Source organism: Perognathus longimembris, chromosome 2 (genome assembly GCF_023159225.1).
Source record: "Perognathus longimembris pacificus isolate PPM17 chromosome 2, ASM2315922v1, whole genome shotgun sequence".
Taxonomy (NCBI): Eukaryota; Metazoa; Chordata; class Mammalia; order Rodentia; family Heteromyidae; genus Perognathus; species Perognathus longimembris.
Window position 1 is genome coordinate 31623057 of NC_063162.1, and position 27930 is coordinate 31650986.

Consider the following 27930-nt stretch of genomic DNA (forward strand, 5'->3'; position numbering starts at 1 on the left):
GACATGTACATAATTGATACTTTTCTTACATATCTGTTACATTAGTTGGTGAAATACTTTTCTAGCTTAGTATAAATTATGTGAATGTCAAAATTTTAAACTGAATTTATTTAAAAAAAATTTTTTTTCCAGTCCTGGGGCTTGAATTCAGGTCCTGGGCACTGTCCCTGAGTCTCTTTGTGCTCAAACCTAGCCCACTACCATTTGAGCTACAGCACCACTTCTAGTTGTTATTTGAATAGTTAGTTTACTGGAGATAATAGTTTCACTGGGACTTTTCTTGCCTGGGCTGACTTTGGAAGCGCGGTCCTCAGTTCTCATTCTCCTTACAGGCATGAGTAACTGGTTCCCAGCTCTGAATTTATTTTTTTAATGCTTGCTAAATTAAAACATTAATTTATGGTACATTGATTACTTCCCTTTGTAACTGGGATTTAAAGGCTACTCTTGCTAAATTTAGATGTTTCACTCTAAGACTTTTTTTGCTACTTTAAATTCTGGGTCAGATTCCTGCCTAACTCTGTACATGGACCTTTAACCATTTATGGAGTGTCTGGTAGTATGATGTTGATTAACCTCAGGTATACCTTGGTGGGTAGAATAATCCTAATTTTGTTTCTCCTAGAAGACTGAAGACAGTAAGAGAAACTAAGATATTTTCAAATTTCTAAGAACAGGGAACCTGAATATAGATCACGTTCTGATTACATTACCTGGCCAAGATAGTGTGGAACTACTACCTCTCTCATTGTGTACATTATAATTCATTCATTGTAGCTTATATTCAAATCATATCTATGAAGGTAAGTTATTTTTATATTGGCAGCTCATATACTCTTAATACATAATTACCTTAGCGCTTACTAACAGCCTAAATACTTGCCCTAATTTTATAAAACTCTTTTCTTGACATAATAATTAAGACTGAATATTCTCATCCAATTTCTTTGGATTGAATTTATTTCACAAACAGCCAGCTGAAATCTTTTTTTAAAAATCGGATTTTACCACTTACAATGAAGCTTTGCATTTTGGTTTTATGATCCCTAAAACACTTTAAGTATGCCATCAATTATTTTTATAGTTATCAACAGTAAAGTGAGGATAGACCAAGTTATACACTTATCTAACATGTATTATATTACTACAATCAGATTATACTATAAAATCACTTTCTTTGATTTTTATATCAAGGTAAATTACTGAAATCATCCAAGGAATTACCAACCAGCCTATTTTTCCTTAAATATTACCCTCAAAAGTGTTTTACCTTTTTAGCTGTTAGTGAACTTTCATAGTCTCTGACAGTTCTAACTTTGATTCTAGTTGCCGAGGATACTGAACTGGATATGGTAATAGCTATTGACATTAAATTCTAGTGGAAGTAAAACAATAACTGCATAAGAAAACAAGTCAAGTATTATGATAACCTCTAAATGTGATTAGGTCCAGTTTATAGACTTCTTTTATGTGACTTTTAAGCTGAAGTTGAATGACAAAGAATAGCTTTACAAAGATGAGAAATAGGGAGAGAGGGAGGTTAAAGAAACCCGTAAAGGTGACTAAACAGAATAAATATTTGAACAAAGGATTTTCCTAGCTGTTTCGCAGTTCTTATTTTATTTGGATCACCTAGTCAGTGCCAGTGGAACTAATAGCTACAGTGTAACTATGGGACTAAGACTTACCCACTCCTTAGGCTGAGAATAATAGGAAATCACAAGACACCAAGACAAATCTACTCTAGGCCTTAACAAACTAAAATTCTGGATAAATGATTTATGAGATCATCCTGTCTATGTCAAGGACTTAGAAACAGAGAATGAAGGATTAATATAAATTTCAAATAAAAGTTAAAGAAGTATGTTCTGCACTTAGTAGTAGCTACAGAAAGTGAGAAACAGAGGATATGCTCTGAGGACAAGAAATTTAGTCAGAACACAAACATAGGTTGTGCAAATACTGCTGAATATTTATTTTCAAGTGTTCTACCTGTGCAGAAAAACTTAATTCTGTATGAACATAAAAGCTATGAATGTTCATGAAGACAATAAAAAGTGATCTACATGTTAAGTTTACAATAGAGATAGAGTGTAAGGAAAGCAGTGAAAAAGCTATGGTAATAATTCAGTTAAGAAACTTCTGAGCTCAAGTGATGAATTATTTTATTGACAATTACCTCCCAAAGTGCTGAATGCTAGGTTAGCAAGAATGCAATAAGAAAATTTTACTAGGCACATTAATACATTGCAAATGATGTATAATTTGGATTTTTCTGTTCTACAATTTGGTACGATTTTATCTAAGAAACAATGGTAGGCAATTGTATATTTTTTAAGTTTGAATGTCTTCTAAGAGAACAATGTATTCATCCGTAGTTTGGTCATTCATTTTATCTATTCATTTCTCTATAACATCAATCCATCGTCAATTTAAAAAGTGGAATACTTTTTTTTATTATGCAGACATACAGTAAAGTTTGGAATTTCCAAATGCTTTCACTAAAATCAGCTACCATCATCAATTTCATTATTTGTTTTTCAAATTTTTCTAGTGTTTTTCAGATGATACGTCATTTGCATACTAGTTTAACTTCCATATCTTGTTATTTTCTAATTTTTTTAAATAGCGTAGATTAATAACACTAGGGGAGTCCATGTTTCATTGATGTGTACAGAGTACGTAGAACACTGATGCTGCTCCTTTATAATTTTATTTCCTATCCCTCCCCTAGTGTTTCTCTAGCTCTTGTGGCCCTGCCACAGTCACTGCAGTGGCTGGGTGAGGCTGGCTCTCCCTTAGCAGCCCACCGGGTGCTTCTCCAGGCTTTCCAGGGGCCGCGCGGGTGGCGGCGCCAGGCTGACTCAGGACATCGGTCAGCCGGCAGCGAGCGGGAAGCCTGGGTCGCGGCGCCCCCTGCAGGCCGTCAGGGGGGGCCCGCCCGGAGCGACGCGGTGACGGGTGCGGGGCTGGGACAGGGCGGCCAGGGTGCAGGTGACCGGCGCGGGTAGGCGGGGCGCGGGTGACCGGCACGGGCGAGGGGCCGCCGTTGAGGTCAGGCAGAGCCGCCCTTCCTCTTCTCAAGCTCGCCGCGAGACGTCCTGAGGTCCAGACCGCCATGGCGCGGGTGCTGATTGTGGGCTGACAGGAAGCTTGTGCGCCGCGCTGCTGAGGAAAGAGGTGACAGGTCCCTTGTACCTCGCCGTGTGGGACAAGGCTGGGGACTCAGGTGGGTTGTCTGTCCGCCAAACCCTGGGAAAAAGAGGCTGGCGTATCCCCAGCGTTTAACATGGCCGGGCCGAGGCGGCACCGATGTAAGGCAAAGCCTGTAAGAAGAAAGCCAGGTGCGCGCGCGCAGCCAAGGGCTGCTCCTGCGCCTGCGCGCGTCGTCACGTGACCCTAGCCTTTTCTGTCCAGAGAAAGTATAGGCCGCCACCCTCGCTGGGCCCTGTGTAGGAACTGGCCTTGTAACAGTTGGCACCGCTGAGGCCTACCCTGTCCCTAGTAAATGGATGGTAGCATCCTTGTTCAACAGTTGCAGCTTTCCCAAAGTGTTTACAGACCAGGATCTTCCAAAGATCTACCTTGCAGGACCCTGTCAGTGAAACCCAAAAGAGCCTTCCTGTACTCAGTCATCTGGCCTTTCATCCATCACTTCTATTTATCTATTGACTCATTCGTTCCATTTATTCATATTACATCTGTGCACCAACAGTGTGAGACATTGGTACATTACTCACGAGTCCCTTTTATTCCCTCCCTTAATTTTTTTTACAGTCATCAAAGTAATTATACCTGTCATCTACTTCAAGAAAAAATCCTAGATGTCAAACACTTCAAATTAAGAAGAATGTTTCTTAATGTATTTTTTAAAACCTAAACTCCATGGGAGTATAATGGGGTGAATTGTACTGGAAAAGACTCTAATGCATTGATATTTACCTGTGTCTTAATTCAAGGGGGAAGAATGACTACAGCCAAATGTCCTCACAGTTCCCAGTGCACAGCTGATTTGGGTGCTCAGTATATCACCTGCACTCCTCATTATGCCAAACAACACCAAATGTAAGTTATCTTTTGCCACAGATGGAATCAGTCTTAATGGTTGCATGGTATAAAAGGTAAAGATCTTAAGCACATTTTTAGACTTTGCCACATGTAACAATGAAATTAATTTTCATCACTCTTGATGCTTGTTAGTTATAAAAGGTTTGAGTAAAGTAGGAAATTGAAATACCCAATTCATCGGTTGTTGTAAAGATTAGGTAGATGAGAGTCTACATGGAGCAAGTGCAGACCTCAGTAAATATTACTACTGAATGAGAGGACAAGTATCCACAATGGAAGTTAATATTAACCAAAGCCAATATCTGCATACAAAATATCTTTCTCTATGTTTTCATTGTCTTTAATTTTGAATTGTATGGAACACTAGAGGCCTTTGGCTAATATCTGCCAAATGTTTCCACTCTTTCCCCAAATTACAAATTTTGTTTAACAGAAAATATACATTGAGCTGACCATATGAAAATTTCTACTTAGGATTTGGATTTACAATATCTTAAGGATTGTTAGAAAACAATGAAGCATTATAGAAATATAGTATTTATTTATATTATGTATGTTGACTGATTTCAGCTTCTATGATGAACTGTTAGCTCTTGGCATTTTAACACCTCTGACTGCTCCTATAGAAGGCATGATGATGAAAGAAGGAGACCGCAACTTTGTGGCACCACAAGGAGTTTCTTCAATTGTTAAGCATTACTTGAAAAAATCAGGTGGGAATTGGATTCTTTTTCTTTCTTTTGAAACTAGCATTCTAAAATGAGGTTATACACATACTTAAATGTAATACCACATGGAAATTGCAAGATGGTATATTCTTATTTGCCATTTGATAGACACTCTTTTTCTTCTTACAAAATAAGCAGTAATAACAGTTTCCAGTGAATGCTTCCAGAAAATCATCTTTTTATTTAGGTTCATGATTTTCTTTACTAGTAATGTGTTCAGAAGCCCACTAGAACCTTGCAGTGGGAAATTACAGTGAAAATTTAACTTGTATATTCACTAAAATGGAAGAAGGCTGGGGATAAAATTGATGAAATGTATAGCAGAAATACATTTAATTTATAAAGTGTTTAAAGTTTCTTAGTCTTCTGATTCTTTAGAGCTAGCTATCTTAACTTTTCATTAGATACTATGTGCTAGGAAAGAAAGGTAAGTAAAAGGCAGTCTTGCCTGTTAATGTAGATTGTAATGACACTGCTGACCTAGGGTGGCATCCACACTTGGAGAACCATTGGAATACACTGTACAGAATATTTTGAGGCCATCAGGATTCATTTCTAAGAAATTTAGCTAGGGCATAAAGAATTTTTCAGGCCAGTGGGCGTTAATCTTTTCTAAACCCACACATATCACCACCCCCACCATCAAAAACAAGCTGTTCTTTTCAACAGACTATTTTGTGTAAACTTAAGTAAAATAGAATCAGTTGATTTATTTGGGGTCTGGAACAAGGGCATGAAGTAAGTGAGATCAGTGGGGAGACACTTTCCAGGGTAAAATAATGGTAATAATAACAATAACAACAACAATAAATGAAGCAGAGCTGCTGTGGTTGGAATAAAGGAGATTGTGGGTATGAAATAAGAGCTCCATTGATTTATTTCTTCCCTTAGCTTAGGCCGTGGTAAGTTAACACTGTTTTCAAACACAGGTTGATCCTTGGCCTAGTTAGCATCATGTCCATTCTAACATTTCATTTCCTAGAAAAAATTTTGAGAATTAGGGTAGGGGGTGACATTATGAAAAGACTTTAATTAAAAGACTTTTGAGATGAGATTACCTGATGTGGAAAGATTCGCTTATCAACAAGTAAATAATAATAACACATGCAGATAGTTTGAATCGATATCAAAATGACTGGCAAAGGCAGTGATTTTCATAGGTATGAAAGAGTGCATTGAGCTTGAGAGAAAAGAAGCCTTAAGGACAAAGTAGGACTAGAGGTACTGGATTGTTAGTGATTAGGAGGAATGTGAAATGCCTCAGGGAAAGATGAGTGGAAACTTGAACTTCCTTATCCCAGTTTTATTTGTTGCTTCTTTTAGTACACAATGCTGAATAAAACTGAATTTGCTTTTAAATTTAAGTTTCTTTTGAAAAATCTGTTTGATATATTAATTTACTATGATGACTTAATGACCTATTTCTTTCAGTTTATGGTTCATAATTTATTTCTTTAAACAACTGATTAAAATATCTAGTATGTACTAAACAGTGTGCTATATGACATATGTTGTATAGAGAAGCAAAACAGTCAATTATTTGTGGGTTTTGGGACTTAGAGAATAAAAGGGAAGACACACAAAATATTATGCAAATGATTATTAAAGTGGCTTTTGATAAGTGCTAAGAAGAAAAACGTGATGAGAGGATGTTCAGTGTTTCTCTTGCCTCTGATTCTTTTTTTTTTTTCCCTTTGGCGAGTCCTGGGCCTTGGACTCAGGGCCTGAGCACTGTCCCTGGCTTCTTCCCGCTCAAGGCTAGCACTCTGCCACTTGAGCCACAGCGCCGCTTCTGGCCGTTTTCTGTATATGTGGTGCTGGGGAATCGAACCTAGGGCCTCGTGTATCCGAGGCAGGCACTCTTGCCACTAGGCTATATCCCCAGCCCTTGCCTCTGATTCTTGTTAATGAAGGTAATAATCTATTTATGAGGACTTAAATTTCTCCTACAGAGCCCTTCATCAGATCCTTTAATAGGATGCTAACTTTTAATAGAGAAGATTTCCCTTCTTGCTCATACTAGAGCTATATGATACTCGAGGAGCTCTGTGAATCCTGGCATATCTTTTTGAGTGTTTTTATTAACATACATTAATTGTCCCAAATAATGGATATCATTATGATTTTTTCATATATGTATACAATGAATATCAATAAATTCACCCTCACCACATGACATTAAAATTAATTAATTGACATGACATGTACAATTAATTAAGACAATTTTGATTAAATACTTAATAGATGCATAATGAAAGGTGGCTATGGTGACTAGTATTATTATTAATTGTACTTGAGTTTTCTCCAAAAAAGGCATGATGGCAAGAGACAAGCATGATTGTGATAAGGGTCGAAGAGAAATTTCCAAAGTTTGAAATAAAGTGTTTTGGTGACTAAAGAAGGCAAACTTGAGAAAGTTGTCCACCTAGATGTGTCTAGTTTTAACTGTTCACCTTTCCCTCACGCATATGTAAAATCCTGATAGCTTGAACATGATTTTGCTTTTTGAGCAGGTGCAGTAGTGTCCTTCAGACAATGTGTGACCCAGATCAACCTGCGGAATAACAAGTGGGAAGTCTCCAAGGAAACCGGCTCCCCTGAGAGCTTTGATCTCGTGGTCCTCACCATGCCAGTTCCTCAGATCCTGCAGCTTCAGGGTGACTTTGTGAACTGTGAGTATGCCTTGCTCTCTTCCTAACTTAGGAAATGGGTTTCATTTGATTGACTATGACTTTGCTTTAACTCTCTTAGTGAAGAATATCATATGGATCCTGTTGATTTTTATGTCTTAAAGACTGCCTTTGGATCACTTCTTGATATCAGCAGAGGCCAAAGTGAAACCCAGACAATGCTTTTAAAACATTTTTGCTTTTGCTGTTGGCTTCAAGAAGAGTTTTGTTACACCACTTCTCTTGGGTTGCCTCATCTCCAGTGCCACATTTTCTGTTGCCCTCTGCATTGCTGTTGGATGGTTACTTGTTTAAGGGAATTACCTAACACTATTGTGAAAGGCATGTGGAAATATAAGTGGCAGAAGTGATGAGGAACTTATGCATAAGAAACTAAAATTTATGTTAAAACAGACAATAATGAAAGAACTAAAGTCAAAAGGAAATACCACTGAGAAAGGGAAAAAAGTATTTCATCATTAAAAGGAACCAAAGGATATATGAGGGAAGAATATGATGGACTATTGATAGCTAGAATATTTTATTTAGCAACTCTAAGATCATTGAGTCACGTTCCACATAGAAACTATCACATCACTGTAGAGAATTTTTTAAGAAACGATTTTTGTTTTACTAACCTTAGAAATCTTGATCTATCTGCAGAACCCAATTTTTATTTGACCAGCCCAGGAAATAACAAATTGGGGGTCTGCAAAGAAACAGACTGCTGAATGGTTTAGATCTTGTCCTGAGGGTGTCAGGTCTTAGTGTTTCCTAGGGAAGAGTGTCTCAGGTTTCAAATTTTATTTGTTTGAAGCAGAGTAAGGCACTGCAAAAAGATTCAGTTGCTCCCAAAGAAAGCTAAAATATGTACAAAATGAGGACAAGGAAAACAAGGGAGAGATGGCATTGTCACCAAGTATAGTTTTTTTTTTTTTAATTTATCACTGAATCTGATTTTGCAGTAGATAGCAATATCTAACTTAGTTCCATTTCAACACCAAAAGAACCTGATATGAGCCTTCTAGTTTTGGATAAGGTGGTATTTCAGGAAGTGGCTCTTTCCAGTTTCAAATGCCTGTGATGCTGGTCACATTATTGTTACATGCAATGATAATAATAAAGGAATTACCATCCAGATTTTGCCATGAGTAGTGTCTAGCAATTTCCGGCACTTATTCCTAGTTACCTACAGAGGAGTATTATTGAGTACAGACAATTCTTACTAGTATATTTAATATGTTGATCAGAATTTACAAATTAAAGCAAGGTATTTTCAAAAGTTGCTTTCCAGTTGCACATTACATGTTTATTGGTTTTTATGTGTACATAGCTTTTGTTTTGGAAAAAGTGTAAAGTAGGATATTCTTATTTGGCAAGATTTTATCTTAAGAATATTTAGATAACAGAAAAAATATTCCAATAGTAATTATTAATAGGTTTATATGTACACAAAAGTGATTTTTGTAAATAAAAAATGGCTGTATATTTGTAGTTTCATGTGAATCAATCAAAATAGTATATATAAATGAAGATGTTAAATAGTGAATAAGCCAGACACAGGCAGCTCAAAGTCTGTAATCCTTGCAGTTGAGGAGACTGAAATCTGAGGATTATATTTCAAAGCAGCACTTACAAAAAAGTCCATGAGACTCTTATCTCCAATTAACTGCCAAAAAATACTAGACGTCAGGGCTTGCCGGACAGAGGCTGAGATCTGAAGATCATGGTTCAAAACCCAGGCCAGAAGGTCTGTGAGACTCTTCAGTAAACTACCAAAAATGCCTGAAGTAGAGCTATGGCTCTAGTGGGAAAACTCTAGCCTTGAGCAAAAAGTTCAGGGACAGTGTCCAGGCCTTGAGTTCAAGCCCCAGGAAAAGGGCCTCTTCCAATCCCCCCAAGAAGAACATAGTGAATAAAGCTAGTAATTACTGATATAGGTCAGAATTTATTTAAAGCCAGCTTAAAATAAAAACAAAACAACAAACAAAAGAATAACTGTTAATATAGTCTTCTCATTTAATGTATTATTTATTTTTGGAAGTAGTAGGAATTAAATTTAAGTTTACTTTCTCTTTAATTTATAAATATGAAAAATTATTCTTTACAACAAATCAGTTAATATTTGCTCTTTCCTGGAACATGTTAAATACACATTTTAAAAATTAGGGGTCGTTGGCTGGGAATGTGGCTTAGTGGTAAAGTGCTTGCCTAGCATGCATGAAGCCCTGGAGTTGATTCCTTAGTACCATGTAAACAGAAAAAGCCAGAAGTGGTATTGTGGCTCAAGTGGTAGAGCACTATCCTTGAGCACAGAGAGGCTCAAGGACAGAGCCCAGGCCATGAGATCAAGCCCCCAGTGGCACAAAAAAAAAAAAAAAAAAAAGTGACACTAATGACATCCAGGTACAATCCTTTGTTGCCATCTAGTGTTTGCAATGCATATTGCAACACTAAATGAGAGACGACTGAATATGATTGGAGCATAGGATAACAGCATGACTATAATATATCTGACAAAATCACACAGCAACACAAATAATTTGAAACCCATACTGTAGAGCTAATATTTTGAGAAGTAATTATATGCTATTAGACAAACATTTTACAGCTCCATTGTCTTTGGTTTTCTCTGTGTTTTCCTTTGTATCCTCTGTCTCTCTGAATCAACAAGTGCTATGTCTTATATTAACAAATTTGCTTTTAATTACAATATGGTCTGAATTCTTTATTTAATTCTTATGATGAAATAAAACTACTTTACTTCTTTTGATAATTCTTTATTATATTCTCTAAGCAGAGAAAATAAGGAAGCTTCAGGTTCTATATACTGAATCTTTTATGATTTACCTTCTGGCTCTATTATTGTGTTGCTTTGTTATTATGTTCATATTAACATTACAATGTTAATTTCATTAATCTCCAAAGCCACCCTAGGCATTATCATCTCCTTTCTTGGTGATGAAACTGAGATATGAACTTGTCAATATGGCTCTAAGCCAGTGATTGGCCAATACTCCAAGTACTCCGGTGTTTTCTTTAGCTTTATTGTTCTGTTATTGATTGCTGTCACAGCATTCTGATCATTCTTTGTGTGTGTGGTATGACCACACATGTATATGTAGTACTTTGATCAAATTCACTTCCTCTGTTACTCCTCCTTCATCCACCATCCCCTTATTTCTTAGTCTATTTTCATAAGCAAATACAATGCACTTTGATTATATTGGCCTCTATGACCTTCTCCTTTTGCTCTCACCCTTTCCTTTTCCTGCAGTTTACTCCCACAGCAGTCCCACATTTATATTTATGTTTTTTTAATTTTGTTGTTAAGTAGTTGTACAAAGCGGTTATAATTCCCTATGTCAGGTTTCAAGTACAATGTTGATAAATGTCATGCTTTACTTACATATACACTTATGCACTTACATGTACACATACATAAATAAAATGCATTTTATATTACAGTGTATGAGGTAAAATATATAGTATTATATACGTTTGGTATTTGTACAAACTATTCTGTGTGTGTTTAGGTTTACATTCCTCATATGAGAAAAAATGTGGAATTTGTCTTCTTAATGGGGTGTTCTGTTTAACACGATATTCTCTAGGTTTATCTATTTTTCTGAAAACAACAAAATATCATTCTTCCTAATGGATAAATAATACTCTACTATGTATATACACCACATTATTTTTTTTCATTCATCTGTTGACCAAGGCTGATTCTATAACTTGGCTATTGGAAAGAATTCCATGATAAAAATAGATAGATGTGTGTCTCTATTTTGTACGCAAACCATGATTTTGTTTTATTGTGGCTCTAAAGTATCACTTGAAGTCAGAAACTGAAAGTTTTTGTATTACTCCTTTTGCTTAGGATTGCTTTGGCAAATTGAGGTCTTTAGTGATTCCATATGAATCTTATTATTGATTTTTCTATTTCTGTGAGGAATGTCATTGGTATTTTAATAGGGATTGTATTGAATCTGTAGATCATTTTTTATATTGTAGCCATTTTCACAATATTGATTTCCTAACTTCCTTAGAATGGACTTCTGCTCACTAAAGTCATTAAAATATTCTTGATATGGCCAAGAGACATATGAAAAAGTGCTCTACATTATTGGCCATAAAAGAAATGCAAATCAAACAACATTGAGATTCCACCTCACCCCAGTAAGAATGTCCATTCTCAGGAAAACTAAGAATAACAAATGTTGGAGGGGATGTGGCCAAAAGGGAACCCTACTACATTGTTGGTGGGAATGTCAACTTGTTCCTCCACTCTGGAAAGAGGTATGGCAATTCCTCAGAAGGCTAAACATAGAGCTCCCCTATGACCCAGCAGCCCCACTTTTGAGCATCTACCCAAAAGATTACAAACAAGAACATACTAAAGCCACCAGCACAATGTTTATTACAGCACAATTTGTCATTGCTAAAATATGGAACCAACCCAGATGCACCTCAATAGACGAATGGATCAGGAAAATGTGGTACATATACACAATGGAATTTTATGCCGCTATTAGAAAGAATGACATTGCCCCATTCATAAAGAAATAGAAGGACTTGGAAAAAAATTATACTAAGTGAGCCAGACCCAAAGAAACATGGACTCTATGGTTTCCCTCATAGGGAATAATTAGCACAGGTTTAGGCTAGTCACAGCAGAGGATCACAAGAGCCCAATAGCTGTGCCCTTATGATACCCATTATATAAGTACCATTCAATTTATAAGAAATTCTTTTTCTACTAATTCTTTTTCATGAATGTATGTTACTTTTCATATGTACTTGTGCCTGTTTTCTGTACCTTTCTCAATATTTCTGTTTTCTGCTTCATTAGCTTATTACCCTGCTGATTTCATTATTCTTTCTTTTAGTTACTTGGTGGTCATAACTCATTTGAAAAGAGCCACTACTATAAGTATAGACATGAGACTGCTTTAATGCTTCCCAGAACTGCCCTCAAATTTCTCTGTGTTGAACTGTGTCTTTCTAGAAAGGTCCCCTTGATAACATCTTTGTCATTTATACAAATTCCTAGTGAATTTTGACTGTCTCTCTTTAGTTTTTAAGATTTAGCAGTGTTTATGCTTCAGTTTTACTCAGAATTAGAGCTCATTCTCTCCACCACTAATTCCAGGTAGAACTCTCTGTGGTGGCAGAGGTTTCTTGAGGAGTTAATTTTTAGGTTTGTTCTTTTTTAAAAATGTTTATTATAGAAATTTTATTGTACCAAGATATGTTATACATACATAAATTGTACTTATCTTCTACATTCCTTATTCTTGCTGTGTCTGTATCCTGTCCTGTCAGTCTTTCTTGAAACATACACTTGTTCCTCCCTTCAAACTCTGTATGCTCACAGAGCCATCCATTGCTTGTATTATTGACTGATTTTTGGTGGTAAGGAAATGGTCTTGACTTCACTGTGGTTTATTCATTTGCTTGCTGTATGGCAGTCTAAGTGTAGGTAGTGCATAGTGTGGTTTTTGACCTAGTGTACAATGTTCAGCTTCATGTGAACCTTTTAACCCCCACATCTAGCCCAAGCAGCCATCTCCCCTGGAACTTTACTCAGGTCCTGTGGACTCTGCCACTTGACAAATATCCAGAGAGGAAAATGAGGTCTCTTTGTTACTTCTGGTAGCTCCTTCTTGTGGCTTGTTTCTGAATCATTTTTGGGTAGGGCCTAAGGAGAGATACAACTTCTGCTCTACTTGCAGGGTTTGGAAGCTAAAGCTTTCACCAGAGCTGAGCTTTCCTATCCCATTGGGTCTTCTTATTTTCACTAAGCAGTGAAGCTTAGAAGAATAAGGCCAAGTCTGACTGTCATTTCTCAGAACTCCTGCCTAGCACTCCTGGCTAGCACCTTTTCCCTTATCTTTTAAATGTGATATTAATTGTTTTTGTTCCCTCACTTTACAGGCAACAAAGATAATAGAGGAAATGCTTCCTTTTTATTTTATTTTTTTATTTAGTTTTGAGATGGTCACTGTGTTGCTTAGGCTGATCTCGAACTACAGGAGTCAAGTGATATTTCCATCTTAGTCTTCTAAGTAGCAGGTACTGTAGATTCCCAATACAATGTATGGCTGGAATAAGTTTTAATATCAGAAAGGCAAGAATTTCCTTACCATATCTTCATTAAGATGTTATAATTTAATAATAATCAGGCCTTCCACCAACAAATTTTACGTATGAACTCCATGGTTATTTTAGACACCTACTTATCTTCAAAACACAGCTAAAAACTACTTTCTAAATAAATTATTTCAAACCTCAAAGTTGAGACAGTTCTTCTCATTATATCTTATCCTCATTTCTGTGCTCTATATTATAAATTCATACCACAATTTGTGATTAACCAGTGATTGAGCTCATTGAGTAATATGTGTTTTATTTTATGGAATACAAGAATACAAATACAGTCCCTTGCTGTGACTGACAAAGTCCAGTTGGCACAAAGTTCCTTCTCTCTGTGCCCTCACATGTGCTAGGTCCTCAGTCTGCATTTAATGAATACATTAATAAAAAAGAATTTGGAGTTGCATCATGAAGGAAATTCAGGAAGAAATGAAGTGAAAAAGAGAGGAAAAAGAAGTCCTAGACAAATGTTGGATATACATGCACATTTTAAATGTATAGTTAATTTTAAACGTATGTGCAGTTTTGAAGACTGAAAATAGATCAGTTTGGCAAGACTTGGTGGTGGGGAATTTTAGGAGATAAAAGCAGAGGTGGATAGAGGCAGACTCTAGAGAGCTTTGAATATGAACATATGTTGGACAAAAAACAGGATCATCAAAAATACTGAATCTACCTTTCAGTGTTTGGCTGGGTACATTCAATGTTACATAAGCTTACAAAACTGAATTATAAGCAAGAAAACCATTGTGGGACTTGGCGCAGTGTCACTCAAGAGGCTTCTACTGTTAAAGAATTTCCTTAAACAGACTTTAAGACTTCAGTAAGCAATGTCATAGAAAACATGCACTCAGAATTTAGTATTCACTGTGAAATAGGATTAAAATTTTACTCTTGGGGCTGAGGATATGGCCTAGTGGCAAGAGTGCCTGCCTCATATTCATGAGGCCCTGGGTTCGATTCCCCAGCACCACATATACAGAAAATGGCCAGAAGTGGCGCTGTGGCTCAAATGGCAGAGTGCTAGCCTTGAGAAAAAAAAAAAAAAAGAAGCCACGGACAGTGCTCAGGCCTAGAGGCCAAGCCCAGGACTGGCCAAAAAAAAAAAAAAAAAAAAAAAAAAAAAAAAAAAAAAAAAAAAAAAATTTTACTCTTAGTGAATACTGTCTACATCTAGAATATATTGTTTCTACAACTTCTAGAACTTTCCCTCATCCTTGATGGAAAAAGAAAGAACTAAATATTTTGTCTAAAAGAAATTTATATGTTTGGTTTTGTTTTCATGTCATTTTGCCAGAAAGATTTGGATTCAAAGCATAAGAAAAATAGCATTTGATTCAAGGAACATATTTCATTACTTTTTCTAGAAAACCAGATCCATAAATTGGATAATAATCCAGTTTCTAAACCTCTGATAAAGCCCTGCTATGTTGAGCCCTCTACAAGCTTATGAACTGAGATCTAAACTTTAGAGAAAAAAATTGTCACCATTGAATTTATTTATTTATGTTGGTCTTCAACATTTTTGACAAGGAGAGACAGTACTAGGGATTCAGGGCTTTGTGCTTACTAGATAAGCATTCCATCATGTGAGCCATACCTCCAACACTGCTGTTTTTAGTTTTTCAGATAGGGTCACAAACTTTTGCCCAGGCTATGCAACTGACCACCATCCTCATCATCCGTTTTCTGCACAGCTGGGATTAATGCCATATATAATTATGCCCTGATGTGGTTACCCTTTTAATTTTTTTAATGTTTTATTATATGGTGGTACTGAAGTTTTTAACCAGGTTTCTGATACTCTTAACACTTGAGCCATGCTCTAGCATATTTTTCTGTTTAGTTATTTTCAGGTAGAACCTTAACTTTTTTCCCAGTACTTCCCTCAAATCATGATTCTCCTATTTGTGGCCTCCTATGTATGTGGGATTATAGGTATGCAAACATGAGATTGGGATGGAGAGATCTCACTGGACATTTTTACCCAGGCTTGCCTCGAACTTCTGCCCTCTGTCTCCCAAGTAGCTGGCATTACAAGAATGAGCCAGTGCACTTGACCTATCTTCAACTTTTATATTTACCTCATATACTTGGATTTTTGAATGTATCATTGGTCAAATGGCACATATTGGAACTTAGTTCTACTTAATCTTCCTTACTTCAAGTTGAAGCTCATCTTTGCCGCTCTACAACCCTTCACAAACCTGTGAGCCAGCAGAGCCTCTCATTTTAGAAATTTAGGGGATCTGCACTGTTATTGCTTGTACTTATCACCCATCCCCAGTCCTGGTTAAAAAAAAAAAAAAGAAAGAGTATCTCTAGTTAGGTACTCCTTTGGAGGACTGATTGCTTAGGTGGGATGATGATGATGATGATGATGATAATGATGATGATGATAAAGTTGAGGATAACTGAAAGAAATTCAGATCTTCTCCAAGCTTCAATAATTGGATTGGTGTAGCTTTTTGCCTTCTATATCTGGTGTGTGCACTCCTTGGCTTTGTACAAACACATCATGGATGTAAGCAGGGGTTTTTCATTCTTCAATCGATGCTTTCAGGAAGTGTGTAGTTTCTTAGCAGTTGCTACTGAACCTGAAGAAAAGGCCCCTTCTTAAGGCTACCTTGCTGACTCATATTTCTTTCACAACTCAAAACTCAATTTTTATATTCAAGCCTCTTTGATAATACAATGGCTTTAAAAAGAAATGTCAATAGTAGAGATGGGATGAGATGAAAGGGGCAGAGAACTATAATTTATTGAATTGCGTCATTATCACCAACTGAGTCATCGGTTGAATTGAATTAAACTTTTTCCATCTGAGCTGGCAAAGACATTTTAAAGAGAAAAGAAATTTGAGAGCTGTGATTTTAACTTTCTGGCATAAGTCTCTGAAGATTCAAATAAATGTGCTGAAACCAAATAAGAAAGTACCTCCATTTAGCATTAAAAGAGAGGAAGGGAAGAGTAAAGAAAAGAATGAGGAATATACCCCTCCCCCCCTTTTTTTTTACTGCATGAGCTCTCACCAGATTTATTTTTGCATATGAGATATGGCTATCTTCTGGTCAGATACCACCTACCTTTTCTTTCGAATTCCTGTTTCCCAAACCTGACATTTTCTCATTCTGACTTGGATGTTTGGTTCTAGCGAAGAACAAAAACCTAAAAAGCATTTGAGTAGCCATGACAAACCATTTTGTACTTTTGACCAGAATCTGTTCAATTGAGAAATCTATTTAAATACTGGTCTGGTCTAAAATTTGCTACAGGAGACAACCAAACTCTATCCAAAGTAGAATTTGCCTTCCATTTCTGGGAGCTGTTACTTTTCTTTTTTACATATTCTAATTTTGCTTGTCAAATACATATGAGATTTAACTCCAGTAAAAGAAATAAAAATTTACTTTTATTCTTAACAATAGTTGCTGCTATCTTTTACTCAAAGGTTCAATTCATTTTTTTCCAAATATTTATTGAATATCTGTTATATGCTAGACATCTTAGGTGCAGCAGTAAGGTTAACAGTGAAAACTTCAAGGAACTTTCATTCATGTGGAAGAAATAAGTCATTATTTATGTGAGATTACAATAGTATATGGAACAATACCTTAATATTTTATTTCAATGGGAGGAGGAGACATAGGTAGATAACTATATGAGATGGGAGAATGAGGAAGAGATGAAGATTTTGAAAGTTTGTACAAAAATATAGATGTTGGTCAGCTCATGCTATGGACTGAAGAGGTAATAGTACAAGAGCAAGGCAGCACTAAAATCTACTGGAAGTTAGTGATCGTGACTTTAAAATGAGACCAGATGTCAATGTACTGTTTCTCTCTCTATCCTTGATCTCCTGTAACCACATGAGAAGTTTTAAATATCTGAGCGATTGAATAAATGAATAAAAAAGTGATTTAGTACACTTGAAGCTGCCTAAACCTAAGCCTTTCTTCTTCAGTTTATTACTTACGTGATTTTAATTGGAATGTTTTATACTAGATGATATTAAAAATAAGGACTTCAGATAAAATAAAATAGAACCTTCTACTTTGTCTTTTCTGATTAACAATTAAAATCAAAGATAACCTCCATGTTTTTAGTTAGTTATACTGTTCATTTAGGGAAAAGGAAATGAAGGTGATAAGTTGTTGTTGTTTTTTTGCCAGTCCTGGGGCTTGGACTCAGGGCCTGAGCACTGTCCCTGGCTTCTTTTTGCTCAAGGCTAGCACTCTGCCACTTGAGCCACAGCGCCCCTTCTGGCCATTTTCTGTATATGTGGTGCTGGGGAATCAAACCTAGGGCCTCATGTATACGAGGCAAGTTCTCTTGTCACTAGGCCATATCTCCAGCCCCAATAAGTTTTTAATCTTTCCATATAGATATAAAGTGAAAGTAGAAGTACATTTCTAGAGAATAACCTCTGAACTATAATTGTTCTTGTATCCATTCATTTGTTCAGCAAGCATTTTCTTAGTTTCTGCTCTCTTCCCAGTCACAGGAAGGACAAAATTGAATAAAACATGATTTCTGCTTTGAAGCATTTTATAAGCATCTGAATGTCATAGTATTTTATTTATTTATATTTTTGGTTTTATGGAGACAAAATATTGCTATGTAGCCCAGACCAGGCCCAAACTCTATTCTGTCACATCTTTATTGCTGAGATTTAAGGCATTCACCACCATACCCAGCTTCATACTACTTTTAGTACAGGCTTGTATACTTTTGTGTAGAGTATATAAACATATAGTCATATCACATTATTTAGGGAAGTAGTTTCCTGTTGCATTTCATATAAATTTAGCTCTGATAAAAGAATATTATAAAATTTATAAAAATAATTCAAGTTGGGTGTGGTGGCACATACTTGTAAACCCAACTACCTGGAAGGTGGAGATATGAGAATGCCAGTACAAGGACAGATGAGGAAAAGCTTGTGCTTCCCAGCAGAGGAAAGGTGAAAGTAAGGAGGGTCACAGTCTAGGGCTGACCCCGGGCAATAGCCAGGCCACATCTAAAAAACAAACTAAAAGCAAAAAGGGCTAGGAGCGTGGCTCAAGTGCTATTACCCCTTGTCTAGCAAACATGAGTTCCTAAGTTAAAGCTTCAAACATCTCCTAGCCTTACTTCTGGTTTTCTAGTGGTCTCACAGGCTTTCCTGCTGGGGCTGGCTTTGAACCATAATCCTCAGATCTCAGCCTCCTGAGTAGCTAAGGTTACAGACTGGAGCCACCAGCACCCGGCTTAGAAATCCAAATTTAATCATTAAGATTGTTTTAGCTCCCATTTCTAGAAGAATTTGTACTTGTAGAGGAGCTAACATAAAGCTGCAGTGTTTTGTTTGACCTTTTTAGGCCTAGGGTAGTCCTTGTACTCTCAGACTGCAGGACATGTAGATGAACAGCATGTGGCAGTGTCTGACTGTTCTGAAAGCCACTATCACAGGCCTATGTAATTTTAAAGCTATCTGTTCTCCACAATAACTGTGAGTCTATCAGGGATTCTATTTTTTATTTTATATTGCTGTGTGTCATGTTTTATTTGCCAAACAGAATATAGAACATGAATAGGCAGATTGCTGATGCAATTCTTAGTAGACAAATTGTCACAACAAACTCCATTGCTTAGGAAGCATAAACATAATTTAGTCACTGGTTATGGATGTTTTGGTTTATTGCTCTGGGGAGTTCTAGATTGGCCAAATGTATATTTTTTAAATTCTGATAGGCCGAATTGATTTCATAATGAGCCCCCTACCAGAAAAAATATCAGATTATTGGGTGTCACTTGCATAAAGTGAAGTTGCACATATCTACTTAATAAATTTTAGGTTGATTTTGCTATGACTTTAGTCATTGAAATCTTTAAAAACTCTAGAAACACAGTAGCTATTATCAGGTGATAGCTGAATTTTATTCTGTGATTATTTATTCTTAAACATGAACATTCTTGCTACAGTTCTTTTATGTTTGTTATCATCCTAAAACCTTTATTTTCAGAAAATGTCCTTTCTTATTGTCTATACTGCATCCCATTGAATTATATTGCACATATATCTATTAAGTGCTCACTGTGATCCAGCCATTGTCTGAGATGCTTAGGTTTACACCAGTTAATGAGTCCTGCCTCTGCTTCTTAAGGAGCTCATAGTGGGAGGGCTTGTCCCTTGCACTTCCTTCCAGCTGCTTCTCAGCACTGCTGCTTTTGTTTACAGCTAGGCTTTAGAGAGGCCTCTTGTCCTTTCTTTTGCTCTTCCTGCTAGGCCTGGCTCTGGTACTTGTTAGCAGTATGACCTGATCACATTTACTAACTTAACCTCTCGGGCTCTCTGATTCCTTTTTGGTGCAATTGAGGTGATGATGCCTGCCTTGCAGGGAGCTGGGAATTGTAGGATTAAGTAAGATAATATAGGAAAGCATTTAGAGTAGTTCTTGCACGTGATGAGTGCTCAATGAAAGAAACTGCTGCTGCCTTTTAACTTGTATCTGCTGTGTGCCTGGCACTTAATTACTCAGAAGCATGCTTTATTCCCTTTCATTTTCCTGCTGCTGTCTATTCTTCAAACTTATGGTCAAATGGGAGTTCAAAATTCGAATAATGTATTCGAAGCATCTATTATGTGCAGGGCCTTTTCTATGGCTTATCAGTAGTCCTCAAACAGTCTAGCATTGTTATTATCCTCCGTATATGGGGAAGGCCAGAAATATATAAAAGTGACTGTCTAGATTGTCTAACACTACAAAACTACCTACCAAAAGATTCCTAATACTGACTTCCAAGGCTATCATCTTTTCACTATCAGACATTCTCTACCAGGCCCCTTCTAATTTTAAAATGTTTTAAAAGTTTTTGCAAAAGGAATGTATAGGATAATCATAAGCAGCAAATGGTTATGTCTGTACACAGATTCCAAATGATGATGGTATCATCATCAATGTCATTAACAAGCTAAAACTTATGTTATTAACAAGCTAAAAATGCAGAATCTACATTTGTAAGTGTGACTGCTAGTCCACAGACAGAAAATGTTCTTTATGTAGTTCCCACGTCTTCCCAGATTTATAAGCTGGTTATAGAAATCTTTTCAAGGGAGAGAGAAATGTTTTCCTATTGCAGGCTTTTCAGACTATTTTTGCAAACTTTATTACTGCAATATTTTATTTGATTTTATAGTTTGACTTTAATTGCAAATGGTAAACTAAAACCTATACTGACTTCCATAGGGTAGTTTTCTTTTTCTATTTCTTCATTTCTGATAACCTGGAGATACTAGGCATAAAGAGAAATTATTGACATGGAGATAGATGCTAATTCAGGAGGCTCAACTGCTGAGCCATTGCTTCTGGATCTAACATAGCATCTGACTTAAGATGAATTTGTAAGTCTGTAGGTGTGTTTATTTTTTGTGAAAAAAGTAAGAAAAAACAAAAAAATGTGTTGTGACAAAATACATGAGATAAAACAACTACAAGAAGAAAAAAGGTTTATTTTGGTTCACTATTTGTTATGTTTCAGTCCCTGGTCAGTTTGCCTGTTGTTCTTGGGTATAAAGCAAGGATGCAAGTTACGGGAACATGTGGTGGAAGAAATTGTTTATTTTGTGGCAATTGGAAAGCAGAAAGATGGGGGAGAGGGGCAGGGAAGGGTCAGGGTACCAATACCTCTTTTAAGAGTATGCTGCCAATGATTTAACTGTCTTCTGCAAGGCCCAGCTCCCTTTAAGGTTCTGCTCCCTGCCATTCATACCACAAACTTAGGTCAGACTTGAACACATGGATCTTTGGTTGGAAATTCAAGATCCAAACCATAGAATTAAAGTTATCACCTGTAATTCTATATGGAATTCTAAATACCACTCTCTAAGTGGTTACATTGGCCAAATGAGTACTACGAACTTCAGTTTCCTCTGTTAAATGAGACCTCTTTAACACAAAATTTTCTGAAAGGGTAGTGGGGTGTGTGTGTGTGTGTGTGTGTGTGTGTGTGTGTGTGTGTGTGTGTGTATTTGATATCACTGATTTAACTCTGAGTTGTTTGAACATAAGCTCATAGGCGGTAGGTATCGTAAAGTATGTTTATAAAATGCTAATGTGTGTAAGTGTGAGAGAAATATTGTATTGTTGTTTCGAACACCTTGGTTAACAAGCTTACACCTTTCCTGAATACATTGAATTTGGGGGGAGGAACCAAAAGGGCTCATATTCAAACCAGAATGATTCAATTGTGCTCTAAAATAATATCTAGTTTGTCTCTTTTACTTACTAAAATTGAGCTTCTTAAATTCTCCTGTCATCTTTTATTAACCCACAAAAATATTTCTTGACCATATGATTTATTAATTGAATAGGAAAATTCCTAATTTACTAAGTTACAGGTTTTAACTTACTAGGAGAAAGTAAGAGTTCTCAATTTTCCCTTTTGGTCTCAACTATTCTGTCATCTAATATCTATTTTATTGATAATAACAAACTAGTTTAAAAAGGAAAGCAATTTTCATGAATATGTGAAATTTTGCTAAAGGGATTCTTTTTTTTTTTTTTTTTTTGGCCAGTCCTGGGCCTTGGACTCAGGGCCTGAGCACTGTCCCTGGCTTCTTTTTTTTGCTCAAGGCTAGCACTCTGCCACTTGAGCCACAGCGCCGCTTCTGGCCGTTTTCTGTATATGTGGTGCTGGGGAATCGAACCTAGGGCCTCGTGTATCCGAGGCAGGCACTCTTGCCACTAGGCTATATCCCCAGCCCCAAAGGGATTCTTATATAACAATTTTTCCAGAAGATTTTCTAGTATTGGTATGAATAGTTGCTAAGAATTATTATCTTGGGCCAAAATGATTATTTAGTAGTCAGAACGTAATTATGCTCCAAAAAAAATTGATATTTAAATTCATATGTCTTTAAAACACTTGAATTGTGTTTTTCACAATTAAAATCTCAGGTGGTCCTACAATCTGTACATTTGGAAGATGGAAGGGTTTAACAATAAGGAAATTCAATTTAAACAGGACCACACACTTTTTTAAAAGATAAAATAAAATCTATAAACTAAAATTTTAAATTGATTTATTTATTGTCAAAGTGATGTACAGAGGGGTTACAGTTTCATATGTAAGGCAGTAAGTACATTTCTTATCAAACTTGTTATCTCCTCCCTCACTTCCCTCCCATCTTCCCTCCTCCCCATTTCCCTAGCCCCTCCCCATGAGTTGTACAGTTGGTTTACAGCATATAGTTTTGTAAGTATTGCTGTTGCATTGGTTCATCTTTTATCCTTTGTCTCTCAATTTTGATGTTCCTCGTCCCTTCCCTATTTACAATAAACATATATACAATACCCAGGGTACTGAAATCAGTAACAGTGACATCAGGGGCAAAACCCTGGGGAAGGAAGACAAAAGAAAAAGGCAGAATTTCACATGGTACGGTTGAAGATAATAACAAAAATGATAAACCACTTATTTTCATAACTTGGAGTTCATTTCACTTAGCATCATCTTATGTGTTCATATGTACAGAGCTATTGAGCTATTGTGATCTTCTGCAAGACTATCCTAGACATGTACTAATTATTACCAATGAGAGAAACCATGGAGTCTATGTTTCTTTGGGTCTGGCTCACTTCACTTAGTATGATTTTTTTTCCAAGTCTTTCAATTTCCTTACGAATGGGGAAATGTTGTTATTTCTGATAGAGGCATAAAATTCCATTGCGTATCTGTACCACATTTTCTTAATCCATTCATCTACTGAGGGGCATCTGGGTTGGTTCCATATTTTGGTGATGGCAAATTGTGCTGTGATGAACATAGTTGTGCTGGTAGCTTTAGTGTAGGCTTGCTTGTAATCATTTGGGTAGATGCCCAAAAGTGGGGCTGCTGAGTCATAGGGGAGCTCTATGTTTAGCCTTCTGAGGAACCTCAATACTGCTTTCCAGAGTGGTTGAACAAGTTTACATTCCCACCGACAGTGTAGTAGGGTTCCTTTTGGGCCACATTCCCTCCAGCTTTTGTTATTAGTTTTCTTGGTAATGGACATTCTTATTGGGGTGAGGTGGAATCTAAATGTTGTTTTGATTTGCATTTATTTTATGGCCAGTGATGTTGAGCACCTCTTCATGTGTCTCTTGGCCATTCTCATTTCTTCTTCAGAGATGTCTCTTTTTGGGTTTTTAGCCCATTTATTAAGGGAACAGTTGGTTTCTTGAGGATTTGTTTTGGGGGAATTTAATTTTTTGAGTTCTGCATATATTTTAGATATGACGCCTTTGTCTGTTGTATGGCCAGTAAAGATCTCCCAATTTGTGGCTATTTAACCTTTGCTGTGCAGAAGCTCTGCAGTTCAATGCAATCCATTTGTCCAGCCTTTCTTTGATTTGTTGTATTTCTGGGCTTTTATTAAGAAAGTTTTGACCTGTGCCAAGGAGCCCAAGTGGTCCTCCTATTCTTTCCTGTAATGTTTTCAGGGTATCTGATTTTACCTCAAGGTCTTTGATCCATTTGGAATTGATTCTGGTGCAGGGTGACCTATCAGGATCCAGCTTTAGTTTGTTACAGGTATTTAAGCAATTTTGCCAGAATCATTTGTTGAAGAGGCTGTCTTTCTTCCACCCTATTTTTGTAGCTCCTTTATCAAAGATTAAGTAGCCATACAAAATTGTCATTCTGTCTCTCCACTAACCTCTAAGAAACACAGCTATTAGTTTTGCTTTTCTTGTGGCTAGCAGAATGATTTTTTTGAAGTTTTACAAACACAAACATTTTTTATTTCTATTAAGCAGTTCCTATTATACAGCAAACTACTCAGTGTATAACAGAAGTTCAGTTAGAACTTCCTCCTAGTTACTTTAAAAAGGAGTGTAAAGTAACAAGGGAACAGTGCAACCATTAAAAATGTTCTGCTTATGTGTATGTGAATGGGAAATTGTATTGGAAAGAGATATAAAGACAGTTATTTGTATGTTTTCTGTGTTTAGTAAGCACTTAGTAACAAGTCTAGTGATAAATACCAAACTTGATTATTTGGCAACTTTTGTATCTATGGAGAAGTTTTAAAACAGATTTCAGGGCTGGGGATATAGCCTAGTGGCAAGAGTGCCTGCCTCGGATACACGAGGCCCTAGGTTCGATTCCCCAGCACCACATATACAGAAAACGGCCAGAAGTGGCGCTGTGGCTCAAGTGGCAGAGTGCTAGCCTTGAGCGGGAAGAAGCCAGGGACAATGCTCAGGCCCTGAGTCCAAGGCCCAGGACTGGCCAAAAAAAAACAACAGATTTCAACTTATAAACACCCAAAAAAATTCAACTATTTCTTTTTCTAGGCCTGTCTCATTAACTATTATTATTGAAGGAGTATATCCGATACATGTTTAGAACACTCAGTTCTACACTACATAACTCAAATGATATATCTTCTTTCAGGTTTCTACGTTTCTAGTCTTTTTTCTTTTCTTTTTTTGCCAGTCTTGGGGCTTGAACTCAGGGCCTGAGCACTGTCCCTGGCTTCTTTTTGCTCAAGGCTAGCACTTTACCTCTTGAGCCATAGTGCCACTTCAGGCCTTTTCTGTTTATGTGATTCTGAGGAATTGAACCCATGGTTTCATGCATGCTAGCAAGCACTCTACCACTAAGCCACATTCCCAGCCCTCAGGTTTCTAATTAAAAAGAATTCTCAAACAAATTCTTATCTTCTTCACAAGGGTTCCCTCCCACACACCCCCAAGTCCTATTACCCAGTAAAAGTGTAAAAGTAGACTGAAATTCACCATCCATCTGAATGCACCTAAGTAATAGAGGTTAGGTCTCATTGGGTTGACTTAGGACATTCGACTTCCCATGCTGTTTGCCATTTCAGAGTAGAATGATGTTTGTTCTCCTCAGACATGCTTGTCCATATGCCACAAGTGACACTTACAGTTAATTTTGGATTGTGAGACTGCAGAGTAACTCTGGAAAAGATTCTTAAGAGTAAAAGCATTTAGTTTGATAGGCAAATGGTTAGACATGCTTCATTAGGTTTGCCTCTACCCAAATTTCACCAACCTTTGACCATTGTATTAGGAAGGTAATAGAAGGAAAGCAAGGGGGCATTGTTGGGGTGAAAAAGGCAAAGAGCAGAGTTCACCCAACAAAAGGTTGACAAATGTCAGTTTCTCAAGCTGGTAGGAATGAGAAGAACTGGCTAAATTGTATTCAGTTGGTCAGGAGAGTGCATTTATCTCTGCCACAGGTGAATCATAAAGGAGAAAAGAACAGGTAGACATTTGCCCATTCTGTTCCATTGGGTACTTGCAAATGAAACAAACTTAAAGAAATCCTATCTCTGAATATAACGGAGAAAGGAGAAGAGAAAAGAGTAACAGTTCAACAGTGCTTCCCATATATATTAACTAACTTAATTCTTGTACCAATCCTCATATTGTTGCCTTCATTTACAAGGTAAAACTGGCATATGGAGAGGTTAAGTAGCTTCTATAAAGCCTCAGAGCTCAGAAGCTCTAATTCAGAACAAGGTTTCCCAGCCAGACCATCTGACTGTAGCCAGACCTCACTATATGGTTGTGCCTTGAAAATTTCTGAGGAGAATATGGATACTTTGAAAGGAAAGTTGTCTCTATAGTCACACTATACAATCCCACAACATACCCATTTGAAAGCAAAATTATTATGGTATTTGAAACAACATGAACAATATACATTTTATGTAAGAGTTCAAAACTCTTTTGGACCATTCAGATTTTTAGTGAGGTGGTACTTGGACCCGTGTTACAAAGAACTTCTCATATAGACTATCTTGTTGAAACCAACAGTTCAAAGATACCTCTCTTGTCATTTTAATATGTTCAAAAATCTTTGCATTATGGTTAATTTATATTTTATGAAGTATATACATGCTTGCTAGGTATATTCAGTATCTTTTGATTGTTTTGGTAGTTTTGCTCTAACTGAAATATTTTAAACATTTTCCCCTCATGTCTTTCTTTTTTTTTTTTTTTTTTTTTGGCCAGTCCTGGGCCTTGGACTCAGGACCTGAGCACTGTCCCTGGCTTCTTCCCGCTCAAGGCTAGCACTCTGCCACTTGAGCCACAGCGCCGCTTCTGGCCGTTTTCTGCATATGTGGTGCTGGGGAATCGAACCTAGGGCCTCGTGTATCCGAGGCAGGCACTTTTGCCACTAGGCTATATCCCCAGCCCGCCCTCATGTCTTTCTTAAACAGGCATTATTACTTGAAAAGATCATTTGGATTTTGATTTCAACGAGTAGGCAGACCTTTTAGTAGAAAGTTTCAAGTGGCATTTTAAATTTTTCAGAAAAAAAAGTGAACTCCTTGATAGCCTGATTTAGAATTTATAAAATTATAGAGTGGCCAAGTGCAGGTGACTTACACCTGTAATCCTAGCTATTCAGGAGGCTGAGATCTGAGGATTGCGGTTCAAAGCCAGCCAGTGTGGGAAAGTCTCTGAGACTCATCTCCAAATGAACACTGAAAGTGGAACTGTGTCTCAAGTGATAGTTTGCTAGCTTTGAACAAAACCTCAGGAATAGAATCCAAGTCCTAAGTTCAATCTCAGGACCAACAAGCATGTATATACACACACAACAACAACAACAACAACAACAAACAAACAAAAAAAAACAGAGTGAATTTACTCTCATGTATATGTTTCTGACCATTATCAGAGTTTGAATTTTGTGTTTCACAAATTGAAAGAGAAAGATACTTGGCAGATATTGGCTGGGACTCTGTGGAACTGGGATGAGAATAGGAAATTGTTCAAAGGAGGAGGAATGGTGAGGCTCAAGAAAGAAGTTAGTATAACAAGGGGTTAACAAATATGATGAGGGCTGGGATGTTGCTCAGTGGCAAAGCGCTTGCCTAGCAAGTGCAACGTCCTGGGTTCGATCACCAGTTCCAAAAAAACAAATATGATGAAGAACTAGGCTAGAAATATTAAGGGAAAGAAATATGTAAGTAGCTTATGAGAATAAAAAGGATGCCTAAGAAGGGAGACTCATGTTGAGGTCAGTATAAACAAACCCACTTCTTTTAAAATCACACGTTATAAAAGACTCCTATGCAGTTGTCTATGTCACCAGCTAGATGTTACCTGAATTTTCAAGCAACTTTGTCCTCATCACTGAGTATTAAGAAAGAAATGGTTTTATATCATTCAAGGGAGATACACTCCCAAGTGTCATGAGTTCCCTGAAGTTTTTATTATATTTTGTGATTACAGCTGGATAAGATAGTGCTTATCTTATTTCTTGTAAAACTGTGAGGGAAGCCTTCCAAGGGCTTTACTGTTCTT

General features: G+C 36.9%; 1 protein-coding gene across 1 annotated transcript in view; it reads left to right on the plus strand.

Moving 5' to 3' along the window:
- Positions 1-2795: 2795 nt before the first annotated feature.
- The window catches only part of Rnls (renalase, FAD dependent amine oxidase), a 227599-nt gene continuing 202464 nt past the window's right edge, over positions 2796-27930 (plus strand). Inside the window, 5 exon segments of the mRNA XM_048338753.1 lie at positions 2796-3140; positions 3143-3229; positions 3960-4065; positions 4639-4781; positions 7310-7468. Coding sequence (XP_048194710.1) covers positions 3119-3140; positions 3143-3229; positions 3960-4065; positions 4639-4781; positions 7310-7468 — 517 coding nt within the window. The 5' untranslated portion in view covers positions 2796-3118.